The sequence below is a fragment of the Hemitrygon akajei genome, chromosome 6 (genome assembly GCF_048418815.1).
Source record: "Hemitrygon akajei chromosome 6, sHemAka1.3, whole genome shotgun sequence".
Lineage (NCBI taxonomy): Eukaryota > Metazoa > Chordata > Chondrichthyes > Myliobatiformes > Dasyatidae > Hemitrygon > Hemitrygon akajei.
This window is the reverse complement of record NC_133129.1, coordinates 170,566,765-170,592,280: the sequence shown is the minus strand read 5'-3', so window position 1 is coordinate 170,592,280 and position 25,516 is coordinate 170,566,765. Positions and strand designations below refer to the sequence as shown.

At 40.5% G+C, this 25,516-nt stretch overlaps 1 protein-coding gene across 2 annotated transcripts in view; it reads left to right on the top strand.

Moving 5' to 3' along the window:
- The first annotated feature begins 6,506 nt into the window (after positions 1 to 6,506).
- The window catches only part of htatip2 (HIV-1 Tat interactive protein 2), a 36,235-nt gene continuing 17,225 nt past the window's right edge, over positions 6,507 to 25,516 (top strand). Inside the window, exons 1-4 of one of the 2 annotated variants that reach the window (XM_073049752.1) lie at positions 6,507 to 6,581; positions 8,484 to 8,673; positions 12,564 to 12,671; positions 18,489 to 18,626. In XM_073049752.1, the coding sequence (XP_072905853.1) occupies positions 8,485 to 8,673; positions 12,564 to 12,671; positions 18,489 to 18,626 (435 nt within the window). In that variant the 5' untranslated portion in view covers positions 6,507 to 6,581; position 8,484. Of the gene's footprint in view, positions 6,698 to 8,483; positions 8,674 to 12,563; positions 12,672 to 18,488; positions 18,627 to 25,516 lie in introns of both variants that reach the window. The other variant, XM_073049751.1, reaches the window with a different exon arrangement.

Below are 25,516 nucleotides of genomic sequence, written 5' to 3'. Positions count from 1 at the left end.
ATTCTGCTTGTGTAGTGTGTAGCCTTGCCTGCCCTCTGGAGTGTGAATCGTGCAATTGCAGGAGAACTTGTTTGCAATCAGAACATGTAACTGAAGTCAAGTTACCCTGATGTCTGAGAATGAGGAGGCCATGAGTGTTCACTGAAGGTTGAAAAGCAGGTAGATGAGATATCTGAGAAGGCATGTGGACTGTCTTCCTTCATTGGCTAAAACATGGAAGTTAATAAAACTTGGAACAACTTCTTCCTCCTTCCTTTCCAGTCCTGATAAAGAGTCTCAGTTTGAAGCATTGACTACTTATTCCCTTCCATAGGTACTGCCTGAGCAGCCAAGTTGCTTCAACATTTTGTGCCTGTCTAGCATCTATAGAATCTCTGGTGTTTATGGAATTTAAATGCACTCTGAGGTTATGCCAAATTGGAATAAAACACCATCTTTTCAAAAAGTTATTGATCCTTTGAAAAATAAGAGATTGGATTATTACTGGAAGAATGAGAGGGGATCTCATTGAAACCGACCCAATATTGAAAAGCCTGGTTAGAGTGGACACAGAGGGGATGTTTCAGTAGTGGGAGAGTCCAGGACCAAAGGGCACAGCCTCAGAGTAGAAGGATGTCCCTTTAGAATGGAGATGAGGAGGAATTTCTTTAGCCAGAGAGTGGTGAATCTGTGGAATTCAGTGCCACAGACAACTATGGAGGACAAACCAGTAGGTATATTTATAGCAGGGGGTGATAAGTTCTTGACTGGTAAGGACATGAAAGGTTACAGGGAGAATTCAGGAGAATGGGGATGAGAGTGAAAATAAACCAGCCATGATGGAGATAACTAGATGGGCTAAAGAGCTTAATTCTGCTCCCTTGTCTTATCGTTTTATTGAAATGGTGAAAGTTTGCTACACGCTCTTCTGCAGAGGGACTTAGGAGGGCTTGTGCCTGAATCGTAAAGCATGGTTTTGCTCCTGCAATGGGTTATCAAGAAGGCAAATGGAGTGTTGGCCTTCGTTGCTAGAGGGGTTGGATTTTGAGCAGGGTGGTTGCACTGCATCTGTACAGGGTATTGATGAGGCCACACCTGCAGTACCATGCGCAGTTCCGGTCTCCGGACTTCAGGAAAGATATTCTAGCTCTGGAGGCAGTGCAGAGGAGGTTCACCAGGTTGATTCCAGAGATGACGGTGTTAGCTATGAGGAGCGATTGAGTCACTTGGGACTATAGTTGCTGGAATTCAGATGAATGAGAGGGGACCTTATAGAATCATAAAATTATGGAAGGGATAGATAAGGTAGAGGCAGGAATGTTGTTTCATCTGGCAGGTGAGACAAGAACTAGGGGACATAATCTCAAGATTCAGGGGAATAGATTTAGGACAGAGACGAGAGAAACTGTTTTTCCAGAGAGTAATGAATCCATGGAATTCTCTGCCCAGAGAATCTGTAGAGACTACCTTATTAGATATATTTAAAACACAGTCGGATAGATCTTTGCCTAGCAGGATATTAAGGGTTATGAGGACAAGGTAGGCTGGCGGAGCCAAGCCTACAGACAGATAAGCCACGATCTTATTGAATGGTGTAGCAGGCTTGACAGGCCAAATGGCCCACTCCTCCTACCTCACATGCCTTTATGTTTGTGTGATTTATTGGTGAAGGTACAAAATGAATGCCAGTTGGCATGCTTTCTGAAATTCCCAGGGAGCAGCTTGCTTTTGACGGCAGTGTTGAGCTCCAGGAGATGGACGTTTCACATCCCTAGGCATTAATTAGCAGAAAATTTTAATCAGCAAACAATGCCCAATGGTCTTCCTTGTTTTGCAGAACGAAGCTCGTGAGTTTCCATGGAACATTTATTCCAGGCTGAAGGTAAATTGGATGTTTGGCTCATGTGTCATGAGGCTTATCTGTTAAGTACTTGGATCACTGCCCATGAGCTTACCAAAGAGATTATATAGAGACATGTAAGCATAATTAAACAAGTACCATTCATGTCAGGAGGAGTATATTATTTATACCTTGAATTTACCCTGTAATCTAACACTATGGCTGATTTTGTGCGGATTGACACTCAAGTCCCACTTAATAACAGCATTTTCAATCCCTTGCCAATTGAAAAGTATTTTGCTTTTTCTCTTTTATCTATCAAAATTGACAACTGTGACATTTTTCACATGATATTTCAGCTGCATGTTTTCACCCTTTATGTAGCCTATCTATGTACCCAAAGCCTCTCCACATCTTCCTTACATGCCACCTAATTTTCAAACTGCTCCTCTAATAAATGATAATAATAATAATAATAATAATAATCCTCTATGTGGATTGTGAGACTGTGAGACTGTGAGAGCATGGACCCTGAGGACAGTTGCCTTGACCTAACACTAGTTGCAGCTTAAAATCCAGAAATTACCTCAGTTATTCTGACACTGTGCTTTTTCTCTTCTAAATATTCCACAATCCATGGCAGGATAACTTCTAAGGCCCGTGTGTTCTAATTTTATTCAATAACTACTTGTGTAGCAGCATAAAGGATTCTAAAATTTGAAGTGAAAGTGAATTGAATCTTTTGCTATTAGGGTAGGATCCCGAACATTGCTGATTTAACCCATTCATACTGATTGTGTTAGCACGTCCTTACCAATAGTCTGTGGTGACCCTTTCCAACTTACTTACACTGATATCTAGAAATCGTAATACACTATATCCAATGTACCACTTCTTTCTTCCACTGTATATAACCTCAAGCTCTTCAACAAATATGTCAAGCATGACATTTCTTTTATAAATCTGCTTTGACTCGGCTCATTGCTATTGTTATTTTCTAAGTGATAGCCAACATTTCTTTAATAATAGATTCTAGCATTTACCTTTGTGCTGATAATTGTCCTGCTGGTCTGCTGTTCCTTCCTTTTCCTAAAGTAGTGGGATAACATTTACAGTCTTCAAATCAATGAGAAGTGTTCCAGTATCTTTAAAATTTTGGAAGACAACAACCAGTTGTCTATTTCCAAGGCCAAATCTCTTTGCCCCTCAGAGCTTTTCAAACTCTCACCTTTTAGATAAGATATTCATTATTCTTCCTGTGAAAATGAATAATTGAATACATTTCCAATCTTTTGCTCACTCACTCAACATATCTATCACCCTCTGTAGCCTCCTTGTGATCTCTTCACAGACTTATTTTGGGTCAAAAGTACATTTAGCAACCATGCCTTCTACATCACCATCCAGGTATAAGATTTTATGATGCTTTGTTGCTTATTTGAGTTTATGCAAGACTGCGGCCAACAGACCATGGCTTGGGAACCTTCAGTATCTTTCATGAGACCAACCTTTTTGGTAACTAGCTGTAATTTTTTTTTTGCAGAAACCATGGTTGGGTTAATTTTTTTTCACTTAGTGAATAAACAATGACGGGAAAATTTAAGATAATACAGTACTGTGCAAAAGTCACAGGCACATATACACAGCTAGGGTGCTCAAGACTTTTGCACAGTACTGTATTTGTCAACGTGGAGTGGAGAGTGAGTTTGTAAATCTGGTGGGAGCAAAGGATGTTGGGAACGGTGAGGGTGGAGCACTGCAGGCAGGGTGTGGGACAGGTGAGGTGGCACACCCAGCCCTAAGTGCCCAGGTAAGGTCATTTGATTCCAAACCTAATCAATTCATTTATTGATCATTACAGAACGTCTCTCTGGTACTTCCCACTCTCTCCCCTCTCTCTTCCCTTCTTCTCTACCATGCTTCCCCTCTCCCTCCCCCATTCCCACTCTCAGTCCATAACAGTGATCAAATCAGTTTTATTGGCAGCGAGCTCCCTGACACATCTGCTTGTAATTTACCTGCCTATTGAGTATGGCGTGTGTGTGTGTGTGTGTGTGTGTGTGTGTGTGTGTGTGTGTGTGTGTGTGTGTGTGTGTGTGTGTGTGTGTGTGTGTGTGGGGGGGGGGGGGGCAAAAGTGGTTTGCCAATAGTGTCCCACCCATCCTACCTGCCTTCACTGTTGGATGACGAAAAGCTGTCAGTAGTGCCATCTTTCAAATATCTGGGGAGCATTCTCTCTGAGGTTAGCGGCATTGACAACGACATCCAGAGCCGCATTAAGCAGGCGTCAGCTGCCTTTGGGAGACTTCGGCGTAGACTTTCACAGCAGGAGCCTTCGTCCCTCCACAAAGGTCGCGGTATACCAAGCGGTCTGTGTCACCACCCTCCTTTATGGCTGTGAAGTACAACCGTCACATCATGTCCTTGGAGCGCTTCCACATAAGCTGCCTTCAGCGCATCCTGGGAATTACCTCACTGAAATACTAGTAAAGACCAACTGCGGAAGTATTGAGGCCATGATCATCCAGCGTCAGTTGCAGTGGATGGGGCACGTAATAAGGACGCCCCCCACCCCATGTCGGCTACCCCGCAGAGGGTTATACAGCCAGCTACATCATGGTCGACGCTCAGCTGGAGGGCTGAAGAAGCTCTGTAAGGATCAGATTTCGATGGACAACCGAAGAGAGCAGGAGTGTGTGTGTGTGTGTGTGTGTGGGGGGGGGGGGGGGGGTAGGAACATTTATCAGTATTGATCCACTATACTCCTGTTTTAGGATGGTGATATTTGATTGAGAGCTTGCCTCTGTTATGAACAGGCAAATCCAAAGTTCAATGTCTGAAAATTCAGCATTTTATTCTCATGAGGGAACATTTTATATAATTTGTTTCTATAGAGACGTTTACTTGTTTCAAATGTAGGCTGAGTACCCCTTATCTGAAATTCCAAAACCCGCCAGGATTCAAAATCCTATTTTTTTTGGAGTGCGGACATGACCTGCATAAGACACAGTGAAGGTTCCAGGCGATGTGCAGAGATCTCCGCACATGATAAGACAATTCTGAGAAGTGACCTCGCAAATTTAATGAACAGAAGTTATTGAAAAATAGAAAAAAACTGCATAAAGCGAAAAGTATTCTTGGATATGTTTTGAAAGAGTGGATTCGTCAGTGTCGGAATAAGCATACACCGCTTAACGATATCCTGATCATGAAACAATTAAAGATCTATCATGACGAACTGGAAATTGAAGGTAATTGTGCAGAAATTTAAGAAAAGGCATTTAATTTAAGAAAATTAAATTTTTTAAGATAAAAAAATTAAAGATAAAGCCTCTGCTGATCACGAAGCAGCAAGAAATTAACTGAACACGAGGAAATCTGCAGATGCTTGACATTCAAGGAACACCACAAAATGCTGGTGGAACGCAGCAGGCCAGGCAGCATCTATAGGGAGAAGTACAGTCGACGTTTCGGGCCGAGACCCTTCGTCAGGACTGCAAACCCTTCTTCCTATAGAACTTTCTATAGGACTTCTTCCTATAGAAATTAACTGAGTTTGCGAAGATCATCACCGATGAAAATCTAACACCTAAACAAGTCTACAGTACTGATTATTTTTTATAGCTTACATGAAAACAAACAGAAAGTAAAATACAAATAGGGTGCACTATAACGCTTTAATCAAGGCGCGGCACTGTAGGCGGAGACGGAAAGCCCGTCAGCTTTGTTGTTCAACGGCTGATTCAGGTGTTCTCCCGATGCTGCTCTGCGGGTTTTGTCACCCAGCACACATTATAGTTCCATTATATTAACGGCCATGTAATGATTTTCACTGTTAAACACATACTGTATGTACGATGGACAAGTGTAAGACAAAGACTGCTTACCGGTAGTCCTCGGAAATGAAGGTGATCCCAAGCTATCTCATTATATATTCCAAAATCTGGACAAAAATCCAAAATCAGAAACACTTCTGGCCCCAAGCATTTTGGATCAGGAGTACTCAACCAGTATTGTAATCAGGAATAGAAAGTATCATAGCAACATAAATAATAGAAGTATGAAGAAGCCCTTTGACCCTCTGAGAAGACTTTGTCATTAAACAAGATGATGGTGGATCTTAGCGCTCAACACCATTTCCCGCCCCCTTTCACACAGCAAGACAGCACGGAAACATGCTCTTCAACTCGTTCACACTAACCAAGATGCCCATCCATGCTAGTCCCATTCGTCCCTGTTTGGCCAAAAGACTTATGCGTTCTTTTTGTAATTGTTGCTGTTGATATTTTGTTACCTCTTGATTCCAGATCCATAGATCTGTTAATCTGAATGTTCTACATTTCCTGCTTTATTTTATATTTTAAGTATCTGCATTTCATTTGTTTTCGATTATTATAATTAACGTTTGAGATAGCCCTCTGCAATGGAACTTTTTATCGATTTTTATAACAGATTGAAGATCCACAGTTGAAAATATGGGGATTTAAAATTTAGGTAACAATGAATTATCCTTAAGAACATTTGCAGTGTTAACTGTATATGAACAATAAAAAGCTTCTGGAATCATGAATTTGTTTTATATAAGTCAATGAGGTTCTCTTTAGCAAGTTTTTCTTTGAGGACAAAATTATGATTAAAATACTGAAGCTTCTTACTGAGGGAATGGGGCGTTCGCGGCAAGGCTGCAGTTCCCACCGGCGGTCCTCCAGCACAGGCGGCAGCACCTTCGCCAGCTGCTGAAGAGGAAATGCCGGTCCTTAAGGTTCGTGCAGTAACCGGGTGTAATGCGGTACTCTTAGTCAGCATTTTAGTGGCTTCTTTGGCTTATTTACTGTACTACTTAGAGAATTCCGATCCAGGAGCCTCGCTGAGTGAAAGGTAAGCGTAGGGCAGCAGGGCGTGAGGAGTGGGAGGTTGTACAGGAGGCTTAGTCATTCTCTGGGGCTCTTCCCCACTTCCGATAAAGATTTTAGAAAACATTATCATGTTGTGTACATCTTTTTAAAGGTGAACGTGTAGATGTCGAATGTAAATGGTGTTGGCTCGTTTAATATCTATGGTTCTAAATTGTTCCCAAAGCTGCTTTGGCAAAGCCTAACGTCTTCACCTAAGCGTGGGAACACCTAGCAAAGACGCCTGAAAATGAAATATGAGCCTTCAGAATGCCACTTCATCAGGAAGATGTGGAAACACAAGATAAGTGATCGAAGGAGTATAGTTATTCGATGTTTCCAACTGGCCCGTGGCAGAAACTTTGGGTCCTACACTGGTTGCATCAGCTAACTAAAAGATTGTGAAATTGGATTGGAAGCAAGTTACGCTCCAAACCAAGTGGCTGTCAAAGAAAACTCTTACAGCCTGCGCCTATGAGTTTTCAAAATGCACAACATTTATGTTTTTAATTAGCACCATTAATATTCCCCCCCAAAAAGCAGTGAGGGCTTTCAATGTGCTTCCCTGTGGTGGTTTAAAGAAACCTGTTAATTTGAGACACTTAGTTTATTTGACTGTGTCTAAGTGCTACCTAAGTTTGTTTTATTTCCCTGTAGCTTCTTGCATTCATTGCAAATTATAACTAAGCTGACTAAATTGGAAATGTGTCTTCAACCTTTATGTTATAGCAGAAGCTTTCTTAAAGAAAAATACAGTGAAAACTCGAAGTCTTAAAAAAAAAAGAAGGGATGGGTTTAAGGGATAATGGGACGTATTATGAGCATGAGTCAAAACTATGTGTATGTGATAGTTTAAATTAGTGCAGGTCTCAGTGTGCAGGAAATGATCTATTAGAACATAGAGCAGTACAGGACCTTTAACCTACCTTAAGATTAATCTAACCATTCCCTCTAACCAGTCTTCCATTTTTGTTTCCTTGATGGGTAAATTGGTGTAAAACTTTGTTAATCTACTAGACTTGGCACTTTGCTGATCTGGTTGATATTTGTGGACTAAATTGATATCCTATTAATATCCCAACACAAATTTGTTTGTGTTTTAAAGATTTTAGACAGTAGTATAATAAATTTTTCCAGTACACCTGTTGGTTTTCAAGGGAGTGCGGGAAACGGGACCTGCGTGAGCTTTGAGGGAGCATGGGAAACGAGACCCCTACGAGGCAAAAGACCAAACTATCAGGGGTTTTCTAGCTATCATATTATCAGGGTTTTACTCTATTAGTGTTCGGAAGAGGAAGAACAGAAAATATGAAAGTCATCAGTTCGGTTTTGTGCTTTTAATATTGTACCCAGGTGTACCCATCTAGAATGTCTCAAAGTCCACCTTGTCCTTTTATCGTGTTAGTGCCAGCCTTAACGCCTAACTTTTGGGTCAGGGCTGTTGGTTCAAGGGTATAAGCACAAGTATCCAGGTTGATTCTCCAGTACATTGTTACTCTGCACTGTTAGACTTGATGTCTTTCAAACAAGACACTAAAGATGTGACAAAAACAAATCAACGATTATGTGGTACTTGATGAAGAAAAGCAGTGAAACTGTGGGTACCTTAACAAATACTTCGTTCAGTGTTACTGTAAAATTAGGTTACAGGATAACCTGTTCCAGATGATTGTTTGCAGTGAAAGCTAGCTTACCATCAATTTTAAAACTATATGCATTTAATAATTGCAGGGAACTGATGCTTCCCATTCACTGCTCTTGTTTTACTCCAGAATGTCTCAGGATATCAACAAGCTCCAAGAAACCTATAAAATGTTAAATAAATCTTGCTTCATTCTCGGAGCTTCAGGGGAGACGGGAAAAGTACTGCTGAAGGAGATTTTGACAAGTCAGCTCTTCTCCAAGGTCACACTGATCGGACGTAGGAAGCTAACTTTTGAGGATGCAATGTATGAAAATGTGGTAGGTTTCAATGATGTTATAATGGTACAGAAGGTTTCAGTTTACTTTGAAGAGCAAATAAGCAGGACTGGTACAAATGAGAAATTAATCAATGGTTGAAACTCTAATTAGGCTCATAAAATTTCAAGGTAATTGTTGGGAGGAAGTTGAATTTATCTTCACCCAAAGTATGCTGAGGGTTTGAATCTCTGAAGGGTAGTAGAGCAGAAACATTTAAAAGTATCACTTGAAGTAACATTCAAGTCTAGGAACCAGGTTGGATTAGTTTGACAAGAGCTCTGTTAGATTGGCTGAAATGGTTCTCATGTGAGAACTAAGCTTCTAGGAATTTTATTTATTCAGTCAAGAGATGCGGGTAACACACACAAAATGCTGGTGGAACGCAGCAGACCAGGCAGCATCTATAGGGAGAAGCACTGTCGACGTTACGGGCCGAGACCCTTCGTCAGGACTAACGAGATGCGGGTACCATTTTGGAGGGCACATCAGTAACAATCACATTTCTGTGTGTCTATATTATTTAATTTTGAGTTTAACTTCCTATGGAAAAAGTAAATATAGTAATCTAACCATACAGCCACATAATTGTATAACATAGGAGCACCTGAATGTTAATTCTTACATTGGAATGTAATTAGTTGAGAAATTGCAATCAAGCTCTCATTTATGGTAGCGTACATATTATATCTTCCATCTTTGTGCCTTAGTACTACCCTGACATCCAGAGCAACACACACAAAATGCAGGAGGAACTTAGCAGGTCAGGCAGCAACTGCAGAGGGGAATGAACAGTCAACATTTCAGCCAAGATTCTTTATCGATCCTTCTGGCAGAGTTCCTCCAGCATTTTGCATGTATTGCAAAAAAAGCGAAACCAACATGTCGAAATGAAGTTGGATTGATATAAGCATTACTTGATGGGCATTGCCAGACTTATTGCTTGCAATGTTATTTCCTCACTTTTGTCACCAAGTCTTTCTACTGTTTCAGCAGTTATAATTTTATTTTTGCAAATTGCATTCAGTCAACTTTGGTATAAAACAGGGGTTAATAACATTAATGGTAGGGGTCCATGGCATTGAAAAGTGTTGTGGGGAGACATTGGGACAAGTAGGCATTAGATGGATGGAGTCTCTTCATTTAAGAAAGAACTATCCTGAATACATACTGGCTTTAATATGAATATATTTTTTATTGCCAGTGATGTACTGTTGATATGTAGTCCTTGTAAAATGAGGTAGATAGCACATTTTCTGAAAAGCAAGCACTGACAAACAGGAAGATGATAATAATCAGAAAATCTACATACCAATGACTGGGAGAAAAGATTGCAATCAGGAAAGGGAGGTGGAAATAGAAGTTCAGAAGGCAGAGAAAATGGTTCAGAGGGAAGATAAATCAGCAATGTTTGAAAACAAATCAGCAGGGCAAACTTGATTGTCTGAATGGCTTAATTCTGATCTTATGTCTTAATGGTCTTTAAAAGGCTGACTTATGGTTGAAAGCACAGTCATAAGTGGAACAGGTCGGGTTAACTCACATGGCTTCAAACGGGTGAGGAGGAAGAGCAAGGTATATGCTATGTAAACATAAAGGGTCTTGGCCTGAAACGTTGACTGCTCGTTTCCATGGATGCTGCCCGACCTGCTGAGTTCATCCAGCTTGTTTGTACATGTTTATATGCTATGCAAGTCTGAAAATTTGAGGGGATTTGGTCTGTCAACTAAAACGCTCAAACTTCTACAGATGTACTGTGGAGAGCATTCTGGCTGCATCACCATCTGGTATGAAGGGGCTACTGCACAGGATCGAAGTAAGTTGTAGAAACTTGTCAAGTTATTCGGCTCCATCATGGGTACTAGCCTCTAATGTCCAAGAGATCTCAAGGAGTGGTGCCTTAAGAAGGCAGGGTCTATCATTAAGGACATTCCCTCTTCTCGTTGGTACCGTTGGGTAGGAGGTATAGAAGCTTGAAGGCACACACTCAGTGATCCAGGAATGGCATTTTCCCCTTTGCCATCTGATTTCAAGATTGAAGTACATTTGTTATCAAAGAATGTGTAAATTACACACCCTTGAGGTTTTTTTGCTCACAGGTTGCCACAAAGCAAGAAACCTGAAAGAAGCCAATTAAAGAAAAAGAAGAATAAAAATAAAGATCAACACTCAAAGTGCAAGAGAAAGAAAAAAAATACAAATCATTGCAAACAATTGAAGCGAATAACACAATTCTAAACCAAAACTGAGTCCTCAGATCTGAACCCTGGAGCAGCCCGGAGTAGGCCCAAAGCCTCACTTATCAGTACATCATATAAGTGGGCACGCAGCACAGTGCCATGGAGAGAGGAGCGACTGTCACAAAGAACAAGCAAAATTGGCTCTTGCCCCAGATCCCAACACTGTCTTCAGTCTATCTGGGCTGCTGTTTAAACTGACCAAACAACAGAACAGCGAAAGGCTCTGGCACCCTGGAGGGAGGAATGAACATTGTGAAGAACTAGTGAAATCTGCTCTTGCTTCCGATATGGGCTGGTGTTTAAATTGTCTGAACAGTGAATTTTACCTCGCACTGGGATCCGGAAGCAGTGAAAGGCTCCGGGCCTAGACCACGCAACCCAGTGACTCACTCTGGGCCCAGATTTCGTCGTTCAGTCCGAAGTGGCTCTTAACCCCTTCAGATCAGTTCAGCACCCAGAGCAATCCAATCTTGCACCCGGGTTGGTTGTATGGGCACCAGATCTCCTCTTCCCCAAGCCCTGACTTCTCTCAGCATCCAGAGTGATCCCACTTCGCACCTGTGCAAGTCGTACGCGTGTCGGAACTCCATCTGCAGTGATCCTGCAACACACCATCTTGGCTCATCCCCTGAACTTGCCTTGCCATCACTCGCTCCTCAATGCGGAGAAAATTTAACACAAATTGGATAAGTAGCTTATTGATCCCAAGGGAAATTACAGTGTCATAGTAGCATTACCTGTGTACAGATATACAAATATTAGAAGAAAAGTAGAAAGAATAAACAAAATTACATCAGAAAAGGTATTTTTAGTGATGTTTCTGGTCTGATTTATTATCTTTTTAACTATCAGAGAGCTGTTTCACACATTTGGTAGAGCCATCTTAACTGGAAGCTTTTTTTTGCACTAATTTTTAACTTAGCTATTTAATAGATATATATACTTAGTATAATTCAATATTTTTTCTCTATCATGTATTTCATTGTACTGCTGCCATGAAATTCATTAACTTTATGACATATGCTGGTGATATTAAACCTAATTCTGATTCTGAAAGTTTTTTTAATTTTACTCTGGCACTGAGGAACATGATACAGATTTCATCTTTTAAAAATAATAAGTTATTTATTATAGTTTTATAATTTGGTGCTGCAGTATAGTGTACCACGAAGTTGCAAACAGTTGGATCATTCCTCTATTGTCAATAGCAGGCTGTAACTTAGCAATAAGTAGGCACTGAACAGCTGAGGCACTGTTTCCCTTTATAGCCCGGACCAAGTCAGATGGCATCTTTCAAAGTCTTGATCTTTGATTTGTATAGTAAAGTTAAACGTCAATAATAATCCGTTGTCACTTTACCTAGTATTTGGAGTGTAAGCAGTGAAGTCTACCGACAGAGGAGGAAATGGGATAAATCATTCCTTGAATCTTCATTTCTTCAATAAGGCAATTTTAAACAGATGTCCTGATTAATTTTTCTTCCTGCAGGCAGCTTGCCCTTTACTAGAAAACTTAAGCTGTTTTTGTTTTTAACACCTCAGCTATGGTGGAAAAAAAAATAAACCTTAAGTTTCATGTTTTAAATTTGCTGTTTATTCTCTTAAAATGAATTTTAGTTTTCTTTTTTATTTAATTTTATTTTTGTTTGAACAGATTCAAGAAATTGTAGATTTTGACAAACTGGAGGATCACGCATCAGCTTTCCAAGGTCACGATGTCGGATTCTGCTGCTTGGGAACAACCCGGGGCAAAGCTGGTGTGGTAAAGTGAAGTATTTTCTTATTTGGAAGTTCATAATGACAGCCACGTCTGATGCAACTTTGTAAACTTGCTGAGTCATTGTGAACAGATTAGGGCAACTAAAATCGTATTTTGTATGTTGAGCAGGTAAATGCCTCAATCCAAATCACAGGTGGTGGGGATTGGGAAGCTAGTCACAGGGGTCTGTGTTTATTTAAATTAATAAATAAATGACGTTCTTTCTTGTCATTGAATGCTATAATTGTCCTCCGAGAGAACCACAACCTTGTCGAGGTTTGGAGGCTTGTGTGCCTCAATGGCCTGAAGAGCTATGTCAGCTGGAATCAGGGCTTTATGCTTTGGCTCTTGTTAGCATCACCCATGCCAAGCAGGTCAAAGTGTAGAGGACAGACTAAGAGTGGTCCACCGGTTCTCCAGGTTCGGGGGATCTGCTCAGGGCTACCAACCCTGACTGGTAAAACAAAGTTTCTATAGAAACAGCAGTGAAGAATCCTACAACTGAGTGTGGTGGTATTCCTGTGTCTCCACCTGGGACTTGCATGGCTGACAGTAGTGAAAACTGAAAGGAGGTTCCTGACGTGATTAAGGAAGCCCTGAACACTGCCAGAGATGGAGAGCCTTCACTGCTGCCCTAAGTGCCAGTGGTGTAACAGGCAATCATTATGCTGTACTTGTGTTATTAACCGCAGGTAAGGAGGACATTTACTAAATTAGCTTCATCTAATTTAGATCTGTTGGCTGTTTTCAAATAAGTATATTCTTTCATCATTGGATAACGTACCATTGGTAACTGTTTAACTCATGGAGATTCCCTACCTTTTTATAATGAACTGCTGCGTTCCAAATTGCTCAGAGGCTTGTGTTAATTCTGAGGTAGAGTAATGCTCAAATTAAGAGGATTTTCTGTAGTAAGATTACAATTTATTTAATAGGATACAGACTTAGAAAGGAAATATAAATCTCCAAAATGCTCTTTAAGGAATTAGTTGTTTGACTAGAAGACTTTAAGACTGGGATTGCCGCAGGGTATTTTAGTTAACTGTCAGTGTCTGAGGGTGCTATCTGCATCTGAGTTCCTAAGGGATTAAAACATAGGTTGATGAAGATTGCAATTAACCATAGATTTAATTTATAATCTCCCTAGTCTTTATGGCTCTGTGCTGTGTGGCATTTCAGTTTTGCTTTCAAATCCAGGAATGACTATTTGACCTGTGAGCTGCCCCTTGCTCTGTTCATTTCTATCCATATATCTTCCCACTTCTCCTTTGTCATATTTGGCTCGCTTTCCCTTGAAGTCATTCATGCTTCTGACTGACTCGGAAAGCTTCATGCTCAATCTCTCTGGTATGTGCCGAACAGTAGAATAGCTTAGTGTATTCTATTTGCCATGTAGACTGAGAACAACTTCAGGAGAACTAGTACAGACTAGATGGACCAAATAACCCCATTCTGTTTTTTGCTACACACTGACTTAAAGATTCTGTTCTCAGAAAGCATTCCCTAGTGGGCAACATTAGTCACACAGGATGATATTTTGTATTCTGCCTCTGAAATTTGATTCCATTGGCTTCAAAGAAACTGAGGTTACAGAGATTGAAGAAAGCACGCTAATGCCACTATATCGTTTTTTTTAAGATACAGGCCCTTTGAATCACTTCATCCAGCAATAGCCCAATTTAACCCTTGCTAAATCACGGGACAATTTACATTGACTAATTAACTTACCAACTGGTACGTCTTTGGACTGTGGGCGGAAACTGGAGCACCTGGAAGAAACCCATGGGGTCACGGGGAGACTGTTCAAACTCGTTAAAGGGAGTGGCAGGATGTTTAGAATTAGCATTTGGCGATTTGTGGGTAAATATTGTTTATTAGTTCATCCATTTTGTAACACTACTTATCCACCCACAATATTACTCGTCACTTAAATGCTGAAAGTTCTTCCACTTCAATTTAAGTTATTTTAATGTTCTTTTCATATAGTCAAGATCTGAAAAATAAAACTATAAGTTATTTACCTTTTGATTGTGAGGCTGTGATTGTGCACATCTCAATTTTACATGACGATTTTTTCCTCATTGAAATTCTCCACTGTGAATCAGTTTCTTTTTCAGTCACCAAGGGAACCTATTGCAAGCTTTACTGTGTTTTAAAATTTTGCGATTAATTCTATTGGCTGGTAATAAGACAATATTTTACTTTGTTTGGAGTGGATTCATTTAAAAAAAGCAGCAAGGCAACTTGTCAACTGGAAGCTATTGAGAAGGGATGATGGTTGAGCGTGGGTGTTAGAAATAGTGGCGTGGGTTCTTGTTTCACGGGCAAGGGGCTGCTGCGTGTTTGCAGTACTTCTGAATAAGGGACGCCAGCGTCTATTGGCTGGGCTGGTATTGATGTGGTGTAGCTGCGTAATTGGATTTAAAGTGAGCTCATAGTATTTGTGTCAGTTCAGATTTCATCAGGTGACCATTGTGAACCTCTGTCAACTCCAGTCTGTTTTAGAACATTGACCAAGAACTAAGGGCAGCAAAATCAAGCGTCATTTAATTCAAGCGTCAGGGGTATCGAATAATTGACTTGTATTTTCAACACTTTTGAGGCTTAAAGTTGTTCTGTTGTATGTGGATCTGTTTGTTTCTCGCTCTTCAAATAATCTGTAGGCGTCTTGGAAAGTAGAGGATGGTGGGGGCGGGGAAATGGATAGCACTGAACTGAGATAAATTCAACTGAAATCAGTGTGGCACCAAATGTCATTCAGTGGTTTCAGAATAGCAGCTAAAATCAATGTGGGAGGTAGCTTGCTGCACCTATATTTTTATTTAAAAGCATCCCAATTGTTAGAAGATATTCACAGATTCTTTGTGACCTGATGACTCATAGCTTATGGAAATATGGCTACACTTTCTTTAATTCCATTTTTCAACAACTTCTTTTAATGGCCATAAGTGGTTGCAATAACTACGGCAATGTTTGATAAATGTCAGTAGTCAGGTTACTGTGAAGAAAGTTATGAGAATGAGGTGGGGAGGGAGATGTTTAAATTGTTCAGTCACATTAAATCTGCATTTATGTAGATGGTACAGAGATGTGTACAACTTGAATTCATTGAACGGGAGGAGTTATCCTGCTGTTCTGAATCATTCCATAGAGCGTAGAACATTTCAGCACGGTACAGACCCTTTGGCCCACAATGTTCTGTCAACCTTTAAACCTACTCTAAGATCAATCTAGTCCTTCCCTGCTACATTTGTCTGTCATCTATGTGCCCGCCTAAGAGTTTCATAAATGTCCCTATGTATCTACTTCTACCAGCACTCCTGGTGGTGTGATCCACGCACCAACTACTGTGTGCGTATAGACAAAAAACCTACCTCTGCCATCCCCCTACACTTCCCTCCAACCACCTTTAAATTATGCCCCCTCATATTTGCCATTTCCATCCTGGAAAAAGTCTCTAGCTATTCATTTACTCTATGGCTCTTTGATAATCTTGTACAACTCTGACCTAAAATTGACCTGTTTTGCTTTTCATAGTTAATAAAATTGTCCGTTAGTGAACATTCTGTTTTCATATTGAAACCAAGTTACTTCAAAGTAGAGGAGAGAAATAATCACATTCTTCATACATTTTGTAAAATGTGCAGACCTATGTCACTTGATGTCTAGAAATTAGAGCCAAATCACAGGCAGCTATTTAACGGTGGTTTCATTCACCCCGTTATAGATTACACTTTTTTTTAGCCTAGCCTACTTTAGCTGGCTGACCTATCACTGAAAATGTAATCTATGCCATTGTCTTCTCCAAATGTGACTATTCTGTGCTTATTTTTCTGATTTTTTTTCAACCTCCATAAACTTTCCCTTCAGGCTTCAACCCCTTAATTATAATGTTTCAGTCCTCCAAACTTACTGTAAATGATCATGACCTTCCCTTTCCCATTTGGTGTACTTTCAATGAGCCCTTCCTGTCAAGATGGCACCAGTGTACAACGCTCCCTCGGTTAACATCTTCCAGATGGCAAACAAAAATATCTTTTTTTTTTAACTACTTTCACGTCTATTTTGTTTTTACCTTGAATGTGTTTCTGGGGCTGCTCGAGTTTGCAATTTACGGTTAGAAGATTGTTTGAGTGAGCCAGTGCTTTGCTGTCTTTGAGAAGATTCCAGGAAGCGAGTGCATACTCAGACAGCCTCAACGCAAAGAAACTACGAGACTGTGTGATCGACTGCATTTCGCCATTTAAAGCATCCATTAATCACCAATTAAAGCGTTGTGGAAGATTGAGACATTGAGGCGAATGTTTCAATGTCTCATGTGTCATTGAGATGAGAGTTTCAGCATGGACTACTTACCTTTTGATTGCTGCTGGAGAAGGTGTCTGAGTGAGTGGCTTATCGGTGTGTGGTTTGCTGTGGCAAACCTCTTTGTCTTTCCTGGTGTCCCGCTCTTTCGATGAATGTCGATGATATTATGGGATGGTATCATAGTTCTGAGGTTATGGATTGGACTAGTGTGTTTATGGATTGTGGACTTTTTTCAGATATGGTCTTGATATTCTGTGTTTTTTGTTGCCCGTTCCTTTTCCGGTTTGTCGTGTGAGGGGAAAGGTGTTTAGGGATTGATGACCTGTTAGTTTTTGGTGTGATGTTCCTGTTCCATTTTGTGTAGGGGAGGGGGCGGTTGATGATCGGGATGCTGTTCTTTTTCTGTGCGGTGGGTGGGTTTGATGTTTCAATGACTTTCATGTTCTTTGTTTCGTGGCTTTCTGGAGAATGCAAATTTCAGAGTCTTATAGGGATACATGCTTTGATAATAAATAAGTGAACCTTTGAACTCTACTGCTTCTACCTCTCTGGCCAGGACGTTTTTCTTCTTAATACATTTTCTTGTGCGTACCCCTTCAGGTTCAACTGGGCATTGGTGACCGTGTCTGAGTTTAAGTGTTAAATCCAATTCAGTAAGCTATTCTAATAGGTTTCTCTCTACTGACAGAGATTTAGAAGTTTTCTAAATCTTAAGGGGCTTAAGTCATAATCATGGATGACTTCAAGGGATCTTTAAGTCATAGTGTAGTAGAAAACTGGTACCAAACTGTATCGGTCTCTGCCGTTCCTTTGGGTTCATCAGTTGCGTGGAGAGGCTGAGCTTGCTACATGGACAACAGCTTGCTCTCCATATTGTACTCCCCAGGCTTGCTCCCTAGACTTCTAGGACATAATATCCATGGTCAACTGACTGGAGGCCCTCGCCTCAACAGTTGAAAACAGAATGAGATTATTTGGTCCATCAAATCTTTAATAATTTTTTGAAGCTGTTCTGAGTTTAAGATCAAATGACATATATCATTTCAATGTAAATTGGTATGATGTTATCAGAATGGAACCATTCATTGATAGTCTGCTCATTTTTCCAGGATTGATTCCTGCAGCTTCCTTTGTATAAATGAATTTCATTCCATTCTGTACTTTACAAAGAATATCATATGGGTGCATGAATGTAATATTTATTAAGGTATTGAATATAAAAAAATAGGTTTAGAGAAATGCCCTTGAATTCTTCTCTTTTCCTCCATCATCCTTTGCTTCAGTCATTAAAATTGACCTATTTCAGCCATAGTTTATTGCTCCTTTTAATTAATGCATGTTTACAATTTGGTCTCTGATAACTTTGGAGTGCTGTCCTATGCCTAGATGCAAATTGTTGTACTTCGGTAAAGGTATAAAATTAAATATGAAAGAGTGCTTTTTTTTACAATAAGAATCCGTGTTGTGGTTTCAGACTTTAGGTAACGAGACATTATTTTCCTTCTTTTGCAGGAGGGTTTCATTCGTGTGGATTATGATTATGTATTAAAGTCAGCCCAACTTGCCAAAGCCGGAGGATGCACTCATTTTAACCTGCAGTCTTCAAAAGGAGCAGATAAGGACAGTTCAATGCTGTATCCAAAAATAAAGGTCGGAAAATCTCGGGTCTGCTATTACTTTTGCAATTGACATTGAGGCCAATGTTATCTGTGATTTGGTAACTTTACTCTGGGGTACTGATACTTCTGCTGAAGATCCTGACTGATGACATGTAGCTCTTCACTACATCTCAACTTGTTAAGAGTCTTAATTGACACAGTTTGTCTCGGATAGTAAAGCACTAACATAAAGTATTGAAGTCGAAAGCCAGGATCAAAGTTATTGTGATGGGTTGTGCATTTCCAGCATTTACCTGAAATATATTGAGGCCTCTTTTATATATGTGGATCACTAAGGCTGCAGATGACGTGAACTTTTGCAGAGTCATCGAAAGTGCATCTTAAGCTTGAGTGATACACTCAGTAGCAACTTCATTAAGTAACTCCTGTACCTAATAAGTGGTCACCGAGTGCATGTGTTTGTGGTCTTCCACTGCTGTAGCCCACCCACTTCAAGGTTTGACGCGTTTTGCTTAATGTAGATGCTCCTCTGCACACCAATGTTGTGATATGTAGTTATGAATTACTGTCACCTTCCTGTCAGCTTGACCAGTCTGGACATTCTCTTCTGACCTCTCAATAACAAGGCATTTTCACCCACAGAACTGCCAGTCATTGAGTGTTTTTTTGATTTTCATCCCATTCTCTGTAAACTCTAGAGACTGTGGTGTGTAAAAAATCCCAGGAGATCAGTAGTTTCTGAGATACTCAAACCACCCTGACTGGCGCCGACAATCACTCCATGGTCAAAGTTAGATCACGTTTCTACCCTGTTCGGATGTTTGTTCTGACCATCTGAATCCCCTGACCATGTCTGCGTGGTTTTGTGCATTGAGTTGCTGCCACATGATTGGCTGATTAGAAATTTGCATTAAATTAGCCACTGAGTTGGTGAAATTGGCTGATATATGGCAGATGAATCTCAATAAGTGAGGTTCGGACATATATGATGAATGATAGAGTCTTAAGAGTACAAGTCGTAGAACACTATAGCACAGAAGCAAATCCTTTGGCCCATCTAGTCTGTGCAGAACCATTAATCGACCTGTTCCGGGACCATAGCCCTCCATATGCCTCTTATTCCTCAACCTACCCCAATTTCTCTTAAATGTTGAAATTGACCTTGCATCCTCCATTGCACTGGCAGCTCGTTCCATACTCCCAGCACCCTCTGAAGCTCCCCTTCATGTTCCCCTTAAGCGTTTTACCTTTCACCCATAACCACTGACCTCTAGCTGTAGTCTCACCCAACCTCAGTGGGGGGAAAAGCCTGCTTACATTTACCTTATCTGTACCCCTCATAATTTTGTATACCTCTATCAAGTCTCCCCTCAAAGTTCTTGGGAATAAAGTCCTAACCTATTCAACTTTTCCATATAACTCAGGTCCTCAAGTCACAGCAACATCTTTGCAAATGTTTCTCTGTACTCTTTCAATTTTATTTACCTCTTTCTTGTAGGTAGGTGCCATAAACTGGAAACAATACTCCAAATAAGGCCTCACCAACTTTTATACAATTTCAGCATTACATCCCAACTCCTGTACTTTACACATTGATTTATGAATGTCCAGAGATCCTGGCAGTCTAAGTAGATGACGTGGGTAGGCAAATGGGATATTGGCCTTCATTAGTCAGGACAATGAATACAAAAACGGAGGTAATGACCAACGTCATAAAATGCCTTTTGAATACGCCTCAATTGGAGTACTGTGCGCATTTCTGAGCACAACACTACAGGAAGAATGTTGATGAGATTCACAAGGATGTTGCCTGGGATGAAGCATTTGGTTTCAAGAAGAGACGAGAGAAGCAACGTCTTGTTTTCTCTGGAAGGGAGGAGGTTAAGGGGGACATGACTGATGTATATAAAAATTGAGTGATTATAGATAGGGTAGACTGCAAGTAAATATTCCCATGTTGGGAGAGGTAAAATGTGAGGATGTAGATTTAAGATGGCGGTGGTGGGGAAGAGATTCTGAAGAGTCCTTTTTCACCCAGAGAGTGGTGAGTACCTGGAGTGCACGGCTGGAGAGGGAGATCCAATCACGGTCATTGGCAGCTTTGAAGAAATCTCTAAATGAGTACTTGAATCACTTTTGCACAGAAGGGTATAGGGCAAGTGTCGGGAGATGGGAGTAGCGTGGATGGCTCTCTACTAGTCAAGTTGTATGTGGTGGGCTGAATGGTCTGTTTCCATTCTGTGCAGCTCCCTGACTAGGGAGATCCATTTTAATGTTTTTGTTTATTTATTGAGATAAGCACGGAATAGGCCCTTCTGGCCTTTTGAGCCTTGCCACCTAGCACCCCCTGATTTAGCGCTAGCCTAATCACTGTACAATTTACAATGACCAATTACCCTACCAACTGGTGTGTCTTTGGACTGTGGGATGAAACCGGAGCACCTGGAGGGAACCCACGCAGTTATGGGGAGAATGTACGAACTCCTTAAAGACAGTGGTGGGAATTGAACCCGGGTCATTGGTACTGTAAGATCTAATGCTAACCGCTATGCACACAATTGTGCATATTTGAGCTGGATGTTCGGTTTTTCAGTAAATCCCATTCTTAAAGAGAAATTATACTAATGGCTCTTAAGTTGGGTTGTAACCGTTAGGGAATCCAGATACATTTTCCCAGTATTGTTCCACAACTATAATAGTCTTGCCTAACCAAAAAAAATTCTTTGAAGTATCAATTACCTTAAAATGCATAGCCTTTTTGAAGGAAAAGCTTTCAAATTTCACTAACTTTACTGTGGAAGAGTGCTTCCTGGGTAAGCTGCTGAATGGGGACAATGTAACTCCTTTCAAAACTTAAAATGATATAAATTGCATTGGTACATGCCACAGAAAAATGATGGTATGTCAGAACCTTCAAGTAAACTAATATTTAGTCATGAATGGAGATCTGATCTGATTTGACTTGTGAAAATGCTTGGCTAATTATTAATTTATAGCTCTTTGTCCTTGACTCCCCAACCTATCAGTTCCTCTTAATATCCTGAAACTTTCATCATTGATTCTTCCCTTAAACCTTCTGTATTTTCAGGAAATCTTGCCTTGCAAAGTACCCTTTGATTTCAGGCATGGCTCTTGTAGATCTTTGCATAAGACAATAAGACATGAGAAGAATTAGGCTATTCAGCTTATAGTGTTTGCTCTGCCATTTCAACATGGCTGATCCATTTTCCCTCTCAACCTCATTCTCCTGCCTTCCCCTTGTAACTGTTCGTCCCTGACTAATCAACAACCTATCAACCGTTGCCTTAAATACAGTCAATGACTTGGACTCCCCAGCTGCCTGTGGCAATGAATTCCACAGATTCACCACCTGCTGCTAAAGAAAGTCCTCCTCATTATCTCTGATTGCCCCTCTATTCTGAGGCTGTGCCCTCTGGTCTTAGACTCTCCCATTATAGGAAAAATCCTCTCCAAATCCACTGTCTAGGTCTTTCAACGTTCAATGGGTTTCAATGAGATCCCCCTCATTCTTCTAAATTCCAGCAAGTACAGGCCCATAGCCATCATGTGCTCCTCATTACAATAACCCTTTCATTCCCAGAATCATTCTCATGAACCTCCTCTGGACTGTCTCCAATGTCAGCACGTGTTTTCTAAAATAATGAGACTAAAACTGCGCTCAGTGCTCCAAATGAAGACTCACTAGTGCCTTATAAATCCTCAGCATTATATCCTCGCTTTTATGTGCTAATCCTCTCAAGATGAATGCTAACATTGCATTTGCCTTCCTTACCCTTCACCGACTCAACCTGCAAATGAACTTTCAGGGAATCCTGCATGAGAGCTCCCAAGTCCCTTTGCACCTTGGATTTTTTAATTTTCTCCCCATTGAGAAAATAGTCTAAACTTTTATTCCTTCTGCTAATGTGCATGCTATACACTTCCAGACACTGTTTTCAATCTCTTTGCCCATTCTCCTAATATGAACAAGTCCTTCTGGAGCCTTCCTGCTTCCTCAGCACTACTTGCCCCTCCACCTATCTTCATATTGTCTGCAAATCTGGCCACAGTGCCATCAATTTCATCTTCAAAATCATTGACATATAACCTAAAGAGAAGTGGTCCCTACACCGATGCCTGCGGAACACCATTAGTCACTGGCTCCCTTCATTCCCAGTCTTTGCCTCCTGCCAGTCAGCCAATCTTCTCTCCATGTTAGTATCTTTACCGTAATGCCATGACCTCCTAACTTCTTGAGGAGCCTCAGGTGTTGCACCTTGTCAAAGGCCTTCTGACAATATCAACCGATTCTCCGTTATCTATCCTGCTTGTTGTTTCCTCAAAGAAATCCAACAGATTTCTCATGCAAGATTTTCCCTTAAGTAAACCATGCTGACGATGGCATATTTTATCATGTGCGTCGTTAACAATTGATTCCAAAATTTTACAACTACTGAGGTCAGGTTAACTGGGCTATATTTTGCTTTTTTTTTGCCTCCCTTCCTCCTCCTAGTGGAGTGACATTTGCAATTTTCCTGTCCTCTGGAACCATTCCAGAATCTGATGACTTTTGAAAGATCATTAAAATTAGTATTGTAAAGTGACAAAAACTCAAAACCAAATAACTTCATCTCAAGGATATAAAGATGGAATATTGCAGGTCACCTGACAATGATCTTCAAAAGTTAATTTTCTTCAGTACCTACAACAATGCATAGTGTAGAAAAGTAAAATTGTAAGCTGCACAGCATGGAAATTTGTCCTTCCGCATAGGTCATCCATGACAGCCAAGCTAGTCCCATTTGCCTGCGTTTGACCTATATCTCTAAATCTTTCTTATCTGCATACCTGTTCAAATATCTTTTAAATGTTGTAATTGTATTTCTCCCCCCCCCCCCCCCCCTTATTTAGGCAGCTTGTTTTCTATGCACATCACTTTTTGTTGGGAACATTTGTTCCTCTGGTCTCTCTTTATATTTTTCCCCTCTCAATTTAAACCTATTGGGAATAAACTGTGGCTGTTGATGTTATACTGTGCCTCTCATCAGTTTATAAAACTCCTATAGAGACAGCCCTCATTCTTCTTTGCTCCAGGGAAAAATTCCAAGCTTATCTAATCTCTCCTTTTAACCCAAATTCAGCAGTTCTGGTAACATCCATGTAACTTTTATACACCCTTTCCAGTTCAATGACATCATTCCTATAAGAAGAGCAACCGGAACTGTGCATAGTACTCCAAAAATGGCTTTGCCAATGTCTTGTACAATTGTAATATGACATCCCAGCTCATGTTCTTAACATCCTGACCAATGAAGGCCAGTGTGTCAAATCACTGTCTACCTGTACTGGCTCCTTCAAGGAACTATACACCTACACCCCTAAGTCTCTCTGTTCTGCAACGCTCCCCAGGGCCCTACCAATTATTGTGGAAATGCTGCCCTAGTTTATTTTACAAAAATTCTATACTTCTTTAATCTGGATTAAACTTCATCTGCTGTTCCTTCCACACTGGCCCAGTTGTTAAAGATCCCATTGAAACCCAAGATAACCTTCTTCATAGGTCACTTTTCCACCAATTTTAGTGTCATCTGCAAACTTACTAACCAAGCAACTACATTCTCATCCATATCATTAATATAAATGATGAAGAGCAATCGGTGGAACCAGCATCGATCCCTGTGGCACACTGGTGTTCGCAAGCGTCCAGTTTGGAAAAACAGCTCTCTACCACCACCTTCTGTCTTCTATCATCAAACCAATTTTGTATCCAGCAAGCTACCTCATCCTGAATGCTATGTGATATAACTTGGACCAGCCTACCAATCACTATCTTGTCAAAGACCATATTAAAGTCTATGTAAATGATGTTTACTAAGCTCACCACATTTGTCTTAATCAATTCTTCAAAAAAAAAAGCTCAAATTTGTGAAGTGTGTTTTCCTCTGCACATTTTTGACTATCCCTAATCAGGTTTTGCCATTCTAACATTAGGCTTACAGGCCTGAAGTTCCCTGGCTTTTCAATGCAGCTCTTCTTGCATTAGGGCGCAACATTAACTACCCTTCATCTTTTGGCATCTTACCTGTGGCTTTTGATGATACAAATATGTCCAGGAGGGGCTTTGCAATTTCTTTCCGAGCTTCCCTCAATATCCTAGGAACAAAGGGAATAGTTCTACTTTTGTGTTTTGAAGATTCCCAACACCACCTCTCCTGTAATATAGGCTTGATTTTAAGATGTCACTATTAACCTGATGTAGTTCCCAATCATCCATGTCTTTTTCCAGGCTAGTTTAGGTCCTTGCTCATCTCTAAGCCTCCACACTGAGATGTTCACCTATAAGGGTCCTATTTTCTCCCTAGTTACTCTATTGTTCTCAATATATTTGGAAAGTCTTTTAGGATTACCCTTCACTGTTTCTGCCAAAGCTATCTCATTTTTTAACCTTCAGATTCCCTTTTGTGTACCAATAGTAAAGGATTTGTTTGATCCCATTTCCTTGTACCTGACATATACAGTTGGCCCTCCTTATCCGCGAGGGATTGGTTCCAGGACCCCTCGCGGATATCAAAAAATGCAGATGCTCAAATCCCTTATTCAACCTGTCTCAATACGGTGGACCTTAGGACCCAGCAGATACCCAGACCTTATTTAACCTGTCTCAGTGTGGTGGACATTAGGACCCGGCGGTAGAGCTCTGAATCCGCAGTGTTTCTGTTCACGAAAATAATCACAATCACGATTGAAAATAAAGTGAAAATAATAAAGCGATTGGAAAGAGGTGAAATACCTTCAGTTATTGGAAAAGCGTTAGGCTATAGTCGGTCAATGATCGGAACAGTTTTAAAGGATAAAGTGAGAAAGGCCCTGCCCTGATGAAAGCTGCAATTATTACTAAGCAATGCAGTGGTTTAATTATTG